The 9,454-nt window shown below is 40.7% G+C and overlaps 2 protein-coding genes across 2 annotated transcripts; both read left to right on the top strand.

Moving 5' to 3' along the window:
* Window positions 1–298: 298 nt before the first annotated feature.
* LOC133158363 (galectin-related protein-like) lies at window positions 299–6,265 on the top strand. The gene is made up of 5 exons (XM_061285556.1): window positions 299–545; window positions 794–877; window positions 1,298–1,386; window positions 2,136–2,325; window positions 3,686–6,265. Exons 1-5 carry the CDS (start codon window positions 501–503, stop codon window positions 3,827–3,829), a joined length of 552 nt encoding a protein of 183 aa, XP_061141540.1. The 5' UTR covers window positions 299–500; the 3' UTR covers window positions 3,830–6,265.
* Window positions 6,266–7,283: 1,018 nt separating this feature from the next.
* On the top strand, window positions 7,284–9,275 carry ciao2b (cytosolic iron-sulfur assembly component 2B). Its single transcript, XM_061285557.1, has 5 exons — window positions 7,284–7,540; window positions 7,794–7,873; window positions 7,969–8,094; window positions 8,213–8,258; window positions 8,323–9,275. Exons 1-5 carry the CDS (start codon window positions 7,414–7,416, stop codon window positions 8,421–8,423), a joined length of 480 nt encoding a protein of 159 aa, XP_061141541.1. The 5' UTR covers window positions 7,284–7,413; the 3' UTR covers window positions 8,424–9,275.
* The last annotated feature ends 179 nt before the right edge of the window (window positions 9,276–9,454 follow it).

Genomic DNA, 9,454 nt, shown 5'->3' on the forward strand with positions numbered 1-9,454 from the left:
TTTGCATACTCGGGGGGAAAAAAAAGCCGCGCCCAACAAAGGGGCAGGGCTGTCACTCAATTAGAATGGAGGAAAATAAATATGATTGAAAACATGACTTTTAAGAAAAACATGTGGTTTCAATTGGCTCGTCAATAAAACACTGCAAGGATAGACATTGGGGTGGGTTTAAAAATACACACGCACACGCCCATGTTGTGTAATTGGTTAAAGTGTGTGATTAGCTCTCTCCAACAGACGGGGATTAAACTGGGGGAGTGTGTAATTATGAATAAAGCATACGTCAGCAGATAAACGGGGATACCCTCCGGCGACCACTGCGACTAGGCCGCCCATCTACGCAGTCCGAAAGGAGGGTGACAACCACGCACGACGCCCTGCAGAAGGAGTGCCACGACGCCGACACACAGCGCTCCCAAACCGGCCGGCAGGGCAACTCTCCACTCCCCCTCCTCCTCCTCCTCCTCTTTTCCCTCCTCCTCCGGGACAGACAGCATCCTATGCGGCTCAAGATGGCGGTGCAGGCAGCAGAAAACGACGCGATTGTGAGTATTCCTGCAGCCCGACGCAGCGGATTTGCTTTTTAAAATCGTTCTGCTTTGTCTGCGTGCGTATTTCGATTGTTGCACCGCAGTCTTGTGCACGCAGCGAGGCGAGGCGTTTGTGGGTGCAGGGGGGCTCACCTGACCCTCCGGTGCTCGGTGGATTGACCGACTCGGTCGGAGCTCCCTTGTGAGCAAGGACCTTTATTTTGTTTGTTGCGATTGTTTAAAAAAATGATTTATTTTTGCAGATGGTGGAGGACGAGCAGCTGAACGACTCGCTGGGGAGCGTCGGCCTCATCTCACCTGACAAGGAGGATCTAGCGCGGCTCCTGGTAGGAATGAATGGGGGGGGATTGGACATCCATTCATCCATTTTCCATACCGTCAGGCCGAATTGTGGTCCGGGGTGAGAGGGAGACAATCCCAGCTCCTTTTGGATGACAAGCGGGGTACACATTGCATTATTAATTTGTCTAACGTGCATGTTAAAAGCATTCACATTCGCATCTATGGACAATTTAGAGTGCAGTTTTGTGGAGAAGAAAATATTTCTGGCGCAAGAAGCGGTGGACACCCTGGACTTGTTAGTCAGCCACTCACTGGGCATGTACACAAAAAATATATTTAAATTCACATTCAGGGGCGGAGTTATGAGGTGGCCACCCCCACAACCTTGGGGACAATTTCGATTTTTCGGCCATTTTCACATGGATGCAGTATTTTTTTTATTGTTATTTTGTTTTTTATTATAGACAGTTCCCTTCAGTGGACGCATACGAGGTGGCATGAGGCCCGGGAAGAAGATCATCGTGATGGGCATTGTGGACTTGGAACCAGAGAGGTAATTTTTTCTAATGAGCAAAACATAAAAGAAATACAATTAATAATTTCTGTGTATTTTTAAACTGGGTAAATTGGTCTGGTGGGGCTGTAAAAGGCCCACAAACCTTATGTTACCCACTTATAATTTAAACAGATGAATCCTTTTGTTCAAAAAGTCGAGCCACTCCCCTCGAACCCCTCCGCCCACCCCAATGCAATAAATAATTACTGCTGTGGGCACCACATGAAGATGAATGACGCCTTCTTTAAGCATGTGAGGACAGTCAGGGCGTTCCCTCTCCGGAACGAGTGAGAGGAGAAAAAAAAAAAGAGTAGCGACTTGTCTGGGTGTGACTTGACCCTACGTGGAAAGTTCAACGTGGAACTAACCCTCCCCGCCCACCTCGTGGTGACTTCATCGCTCACTGCAGCTGGCCACATCCATGACAAAGTTCATGTTACTACTGGACTAATGTATTGGGCCGGACATATCTTCAATCAATAAATAGTTAGCTCTTTTATTTGATCAAATAAAATGCTTGATTTAAGCTAGTTTGGTCACTCTGAGTTGAAGTGTCCCAATACTTTTGTCTACATCGCTGACTTGCCTCAAGCTTGTTAGTGTCAGTTTTCTGCATGTGTGCACACGAAGCTGCGGGATACTGCATGCTCAAATGAGCAGCGCGGATTATGATTCATTGGAGCCATCATCCCAGATTAGCCTTCAGATTCAAACATCTGGCAACTTCTGCCTTCCCTCCCCTTCAGCTTTGATGTGAGCCTGACCTGCGGCCGGGACATGGACAAGGATAAGGAGGCGGCGTACGATGTGGCCCTCAAACTCACCGCCCGCTTCTCGGATCGCCAGTTTCTGCGCAGCGCCTGCGTAGCCGGCAAGTGGACAGAGGAGGAGGCCTCCACTGCCTACTTTCCCTTCATCCCAGATCAGCCTTTCAGGGTAAAAAGCTTTTATTTTATTTTATTTTATTTTATTTTATTTTATTTTATTTTATTTTATTTTATTTTATTTTATTTTATTTTATTTTATTTTATTTTATTTTATTTTATTTTATTTTATTTTATTTTATTTTATTTTATTTTATTTTATTTTATTTTATTTTATTTTATGGTGCTGATGCAAGTTTTGATATTGGTGGCATAAATAAGTGAAGGGGGGGGTCACAAAATGGCTGCTTCCAGCCAAAATGGCAGACTTGACTTTTCCGTGCGTACTGCTTGTTGGTCAATGTATTTTTCAAACTGTGAATTTTCAGCGATGAGTTTTAGACCCCAAAAATATATACATTGTTCACGCGCTTGCCAAAACTGCTCCTTTTTCTGGCTTGTCCAAAAGGTGACTCACGTGTTTCCACTGAAGCTCACATGTTGACAATGAGCACTTGAGCATTGTTTTCCTTCCATAAACCGAAACCACGTCTTGAAGACGGCGATAAAACATGTTGCGGTTTTGTCCAACACAGTAATTGCAGTCGAGGCGGACCAACCAGACTTGCATGGCGCTTTGGACCTTCTTCGCTATGTCCACATGTGTCCCGTTGTCTTGGCAACAGTTTCTGTCCTTCAGGGATGTAGCTACAAAAGAAATAGCTTTAGCAATCAATATGGACTGGCTAACAAAGCTAGCATCGGTGTTGCTATTACGCAACAGTGGAACAACAAAAAGACAAACAATCTAAAAATTCTCACAAGCATATATTCTTTATCCTCTGCGAAAAATTGACACATATTACTGCATCTTATTATTTTTTTTTACATTTCTAAAGTTTTCGAACGGTCAATTGATCACTCCTCTTGCGCAATAAAAGCATTTTTCCTGCAATATGCAACTAACAGAGAAAGATGAAATCAGGTCAGCTGTAGATAACACGTGTCGAATTTACATCATATGACCTCAGGTCCGTACATTTCTGCTCTAGTAATTCTTAAATGCGCATGTGCCGCTTCGCTAAGAATATACACTCTCTTATCTAATGAGTAAAGCTGTATCCAAAACCAGGTCAAAATATTCAAACGACCTCTCTGGTTGACCCTCATGCTCTGTCACTGCTTATGTAAGAGTATCCAGCTGAGCCAGAAACTGCAGGCTCAAACGTTTTAGCTTTTGTGATGAATGATTTTGGGAGATGAGAGGATTTATGATCATTTTGATCCATATTTGTCTTGGATTGTGGGTGAAAAATGTGGTTCAAGTCGGTGGCAATGTTTCAACACATTTTGCAGACTTCCTGTTGGCGATGCCTTGTATTCCGACACTGTTATGGTTACCAGAGTTGACACAAATGTGTCTTCGCTTCCAGGTGGAGATCCACTGCGAGCACCAGAGGTTCCGGATATTTGTGGACGGACACCAGCTTTTTGACTTTTACCACAAAGTAAAATCTTTGGCCTCCATCGACACGGTGCGGATAGACGGAGACCTTCAGATCACCAAACTGGGCTAAGCGCGCACACACACGAGCACACAAAGCTCAGCAGGGTGAGTGTGTGTGCATTAAGGACTTGAGCACGTACACACACACACACACACACACGCAAATGCACCGCCATTCACATGTAACAAGGGGCCTCTGCTCCTTATCCTTCTTTAAATTAGTTTTTCCCCTTTTCAGCAAGTTCTCGTTTATTAGTTTCTCAGGTGTTAGTTTTGTCAAGTTGCTGAACTTGCTATTTTCATTCTCTTTTAAAAATTTATGGAAGTTTCTTTTTTAAATGTAGCACTTGAAGCATCCAGAGGGCTAGATAGTAATTTAAATGATAAATGTTTCTTTAAATTTGTATTTTTTTTTTAATTTCAATTGATTTTTTTAATTGAAATGCAGTTTTTTAATTGAATTTAAAAAAACTGTTAAAATATTAAGTTAGAAATTTAAAAGACCTGAGTCTTACCTTTTTTATTCATTTTTTTTCCGGACTGAGTAAGACAAAACTTGTTTAAGTTAAAAAAAAAAAAAAAAAAAGTCAATATCCAAGAATTAAAAATGCCCATATGTTTAAATTAATTTGAAAACAATAATACATTGTAAATTAGATTAAAACATCAAAAAAATTAAACATCTCTTCTTGCATTTCCATTACAATTACTTACATACAAAGACACAAGCATTTCAAATTGGAGCCTTTTTGTTTGCTCTTTCTTCACTTCCACAAGGGCATCATGTTTTACAGTAAGACTCAAGTTTGCATTTTATTGCACTAAAAGATGAGTCGAGTATTCCAGCCACGTCTTCTTTTCCTTGGTCTGTCTGGGGGGGGGGGTTTCCGCCCGTTGGTCGTCACGGCAACACATGACCTAAATAGTCTAAATTGATGAAGATTCCTCGTAGGAGGAGGAAGATAAACAGGAAATAGAATTCTGCCTGGTGGGCATTTTGTATTTAAATTAGCATTATTGCCCCCATTTTAGTCACATTTTGCATCGCGAAATGGCAAACAGGATTAAGATATACAATTTATCATATAATGGAGTGTTGTTGTACACTATTTGCGGTGCAAATTAGTGATGTGGCGGTAATATGAGGTGAAGGTTTATTTTTGGTTCCAGCTTGAAGTAGATGGGGTCATGTTTTGAATGTATGGTAGCTAAGAGAAGTCATGTAATTCCCCCCCCATGTTGTCATTCTATGGAATTGGATTTATTCCATTTTAAACAATCCTGTGTGACTTGCATTCAGTTTGAGTGACAGAAAGGCTAAAAAAATGTGCCAAAGTAACTTTTCTCCCTAAAAAAATATCAGCGAATATACATCACATACTAGCATTTAAGAAAGGGAGACCTACGAGAATGTAAAAACAACTTTCAACCCCAAATTAGAGTTTTCTTCTTCCCCCGCTACGTCTTCCTGCGATCGTACGACCGGGGCCTAGCTTTTTTTTTTTTCGTTCTTTTTTTAGGCAAACAGGAAACTGGCGTCCACCCTGTTGCATCATTACTGCAGCAGCAGAACAAAACGTGCTCTGTGTGTGTGGACTGCGCTCGGCCCGCGACAGTACTGCAGGCTTACAGTACACCGCTGTTGTTATGACACGTTTTGCTTTCAACCATCTTAACGAGCACATTCACTCGTGTAGGGAAACAAAAAGCTGTATAAATAATTGTAACGTGTTTGTCCATGACTTTGAGGAGAAAAGAGTTGATGCGGGGAGTTTTTCTTGTGGTGTTATTTTGGTACTGCTACACTTGAAGACTTTGTGTGTAAAGTAGGACCTGATTGAATTGATGCTGAATGATGAAATGAGTGTTCCTATCCCATAGAGGAGAAACGTGTTTACACAATTGTCTTAATGGTAACTTTCCTAACTGCGGAGTAACTTTTGGTTTTCCATGTTCGCAATGTCATCTTTATACGATTTTGTACTCTGAACGTGATCCTAAAGATGCAAGCTGGTACGTTGTTTTTTTTTTTTTTTTTGGTATAGTTATTCACTAAAGCATTAATTTGAACCGATTCAGGTTTAGATCTACAGTGGTTCATTGAGATACAAGTTCATTTGAATTGAATGGAAAGGCCATTCATCCGTTCCGATTTCTCACCCTTCGATATTTAATAAGCTGAATAGATTCCTAAAATATTGTACTTTGTGAAAATAGTGGTGACATAATTTTTAATTTGCTTTTATTCAATGGATATTATGCTGTTCTTCTGGTGTATGCGCCATGGCCACCTGGGGGCAGTATAAGACATACTGTACGGTACAGCTATTTAAAACGCTCCAGTGTTCAAATTGCCTAAAGTTATAAAACTGGCTCGCTTCTAATAAACTAATGGATCGGATCGCTTGTATCTCAAGGCACCACTTTATTCCTTTAATAGAGAGATATGAATGTTTTCCTCCTGATTGTGATTTGATCATTAATAAATGGCAAGTGTGGGTTTTAAGCCTATATTTCACACTTCTTGGTCTGTAAAGTAGATGTCACGTTTTTGCCACGGGATTGTTTCATAGCTGTGCGTATGTACATATTTATAAGATAATCCTTTGTTTTGAAATTGACTTGAGGAACAAGCAGACCATAGTCTTTGGTATACAGTACATGACAAATTGAGGCATTTAGATGTGTCATTTCAAAAGTTATGTCTTCCTTGAAAGAGTCATAAATTCCATGACGTGTCCTCGGGGGATTGTGTTGTTTTGGAGCATAATAAGTACTATGTGATGAACTCTCAATTTAGTGTTTAAATAACAATGAAACTCTTTTGGTATATGTAAGGAAAAGCTAAATCCATTTTTTTTGTGTGTTTTTTAAACCACAAAATCAAGTGAAGTATCAATTTTCACTGCAGTGTGTTCTGCGGTGTGGCATCCCCCTAAAATAGCCTAAAACTACTCCGCTTCTGTTTTTAGACCAGTCCAGGCTTCTGCGATTTTTCCTTTACTTTCCTTCTGCTGCTTTTGAAAGAAAAGGAAAAGAAAACAAAGAATGATCCTCATTTGAAAACCAATAAACGTCTAATATTGGTAAATGTAGTGTATGAGTTTATATTTATTTGGAAACATACATTTATGAACATGATTGACGTATTTTTTATTAAAAATGTGTCTAAATGTGTCTCCAGTCTGACATACCACTCACAAACAATCGTATAAATAAAAAAAAATCATAGGGATCTGAACCATAAATCTGTAACGTTTTACTTTTTAAACTTTGTCGCTTTCTGTCGTGCCCGGAAGTGTGTCGTGTTGTTTTGGTCAAGCGCAACGTATCCAAGTCATGAGCCACTCCACCAACTACACTGACGTTGTATCGACCAAGAAACACGTAATTTTAAGCATTTTAATGTTGTGTTGGTTTTCTGGTAGCATTTTATTGAATAAATTGAGTTTGTTTAATCTTAATTCTCGCGGTGGGGCTTTATACTTTTTGGACTCTGTCACTTGCCATTGTTATGAAAGCGCAGCGTATTGAGCATGCGCACTTGTTCCAGGATGTGCGTATGTTATTATAGCATGCTGTAGCTAACATATCCGCGAGTTACAAAATCGGATTGAACTTTTGAGTTTCGTTGGCTAAAGGTACCGTTACAGAATGTCTGGCGGCACCCATTTGGAAAATGCCAACCCGGTCATATTCGAGCGGTCCGGCGAGAGACTGCAGACGGCTCACGACGAGGATGAAGACGTGCACGACCCTATCGATGATAGAGAGATTTTTGATATCCTTTTTTTTTTTTTTTTTTGCTCACCATCACACGCAAGTTATTATCAGTTCTGGTGTTGATAATCTTAGTTCTACCTTTACAAAATATGGCAATTGACAAACCGTGCTTACATTTCTATAGATATCCAATGATCAAAATGCACTGTTTACAGAACAGCTGTGTGGCTTGCCGTAGAATCGCAAACCGTCCCGTTTCATTTGGTCGTAGGATAGGTTGAGGATGATTGATTATCTTTAACTGATGCAACATATGATCAGATCCATCAATGATCCTGAGCATCCGCTCTCTCTGGAGGAGCTCAACGTGGTGGAGCAAGTCAGAGTCAAAGTAGGTTCTCTGTAAAATATGACCTAAACAAATGTGGAACAAATGTAAGGACAATGGTAATAATCCATAACTTGCTTTCTGAATGCTGTGATCAGGTGGACGACAACGAGAGCAACGTGCACGTGGAGTTCACGCCCACCATCCCCCACTGTAGCATGGCTACGCTTATCGGCCTATCGATCAAAGTCAAGCTGCTGCGCTCACTGCCCGACAGATTCAAGGTGCGCTGTAGCATCTTATTTTCTGTATCACAAAAAACCTGGCATATCAACAGGGGGGGGGGGGGGGGGGGGGGGTAGACTTTTTATACTCACCGTGTGTGTTTGTGTCATACTCCAGATCGATGTCCGCATCACACCTGGGACACATGCCTCCGAGGATGCAGGTAGGACACGTTTATGCTGTCCTGCTCAAATTTGCAAATTTCTCATTTGTTTTCGTGACCTTAGTGAACAAGCAGCTGGCCGACAAAGAACGAGTGGCGGCGGCGCTGGAGAACTCGTCGTTGCTGGAGGTGATCAACCAGTGTTTGTACACCAAGAGCATCTGAGGAACTGCAAGTGTTCTCTTACTTCCACCGACACCACTGGAGCCTTAGCTGAGGTTGTTAAATATGCGGCAGAGGCAAAGCAAATGTCTTAAAAGGTCATCGGCATTTCATTAGGTGCTCTTGACAATGATGGCTAATTCAAAGGAGATATTTATCAAATATAATCTTTATTTTAATGTTCATGCATGTCATGGACATATATGACCACCAAGTGGCGCTACTGTAACATTACTGAAACTGTTTTCTTTCCATCAGATTAAAAAAAAAATTCATCTGGGATGCATCAGTCATGTGATGTAACACAAAATGTTCTGTTTTAAAAGAGCAGAGGGATTATGTAACCCAAATCTTCTCTAATTCTTAAAGCAGAGGTTCTTAAATTTTAGTTTTTTTTAAGTACAACAAAAGTTATTCATAAAAAATACACCTATTTGTCAGAAGTTACTTATGCCTAACCTTTATATTTATTCTGCTTTTTCATCTGATATGTTCCATTGTTTCCTTATCATCAATGCCATCACAGGCACGCTCACAACTAAATTAAAAAAAAAGCAACATTTACAAGAAGCGTAGTTCACATTCTAGGAAGTGTGTGGCCTCGAAAGGATTCCACCTACACAGTGTGCGGTTGTATAACTAGTTCTACATCTCTAAAATGGATCTTTCGCGGATGCCACAGGTTACATGTTTGTATTTAGATTCCTAATTGTTATGCATTTTATGCTCTTCCTCCGGAAAATCTTGAAACACAGCATTGTGGGGTTTATAATCAGGAAGTTTGCTCGAATGCCTGTCAGCTAATTGCGGAATAATATGATATTGTGTTTCAATAAATGTTTATCTTTGCTTTAAGTTGAATTTTTATGTGGACCCACATACAATAGCAGCCTGTCATGTCAGAACTGTCCACCAGACGGCACTGTTCCCCACTTCGAAGCATTCAGCAATGGTAGTTTTCCCAGGTTGCACAAATAAAGTGCACCTTTGAACCAAATAAAAGAAATCACAATGATACGTTCACAAAACATCAC

The sequence above is a fragment of the Syngnathus typhle genome, linkage group LG8 (genome assembly GCF_033458585.1).
Source record: "Syngnathus typhle isolate RoL2023-S1 ecotype Sweden linkage group LG8, RoL_Styp_1.0, whole genome shotgun sequence".
Classification (NCBI taxonomy): Eukaryota; Metazoa; Chordata; class Actinopteri; order Syngnathiformes; family Syngnathidae; genus Syngnathus; species Syngnathus typhle.

What these genes read in the sequence shown, in the direction of transcription:
- LOC133158363 (XM_061285556.1), top strand. Translation starts at nt 501, where the DNA reads ATGCGGCTCAAGATGGCGGTGCAGGCAGCAGAAAACGACGCGATT. An exon ending in AGGATCTAGCGCGGCTCCTG is followed by an intron (nt 878 to 1,297) that starts GTAGGAATGAAT and finishes TTTTTATTATAG; the next exon opens with ACAGTTCCCTTCAGTGGACG. An exon ending in TCCCAGATCAGCCTTTCAGG is followed by an intron (nt 2,326 to 3,685) that starts GTAAAAAGCTTT and finishes CTTCGCTTCCAG; the next exon opens with GTGGAGATCCACTGCGAGCA.
- ciao2b (XM_061285557.1), top strand. Translation starts at nt 7,414, where the DNA reads ATGTCTGGCGGCACCCATTTGGAAAATGCCAACCCGGTCATATTCGAG. An exon ending in CGATGATAGAGAGATTTTTG is followed by an intron (nt 7,541 to 7,793) that starts ATATCCTTTTTT and finishes AACTGATGCAAC; the next exon opens with ATATGATCAGATCCATCAAT. An exon ending in ACATGCCTCCGAGGATGCAG is followed by an intron (nt 8,259 to 8,322) that starts GTAGGACACGTT and finishes TCGTGACCTTAG; the next exon opens with TGAACAAGCAGCTGGCCGAC.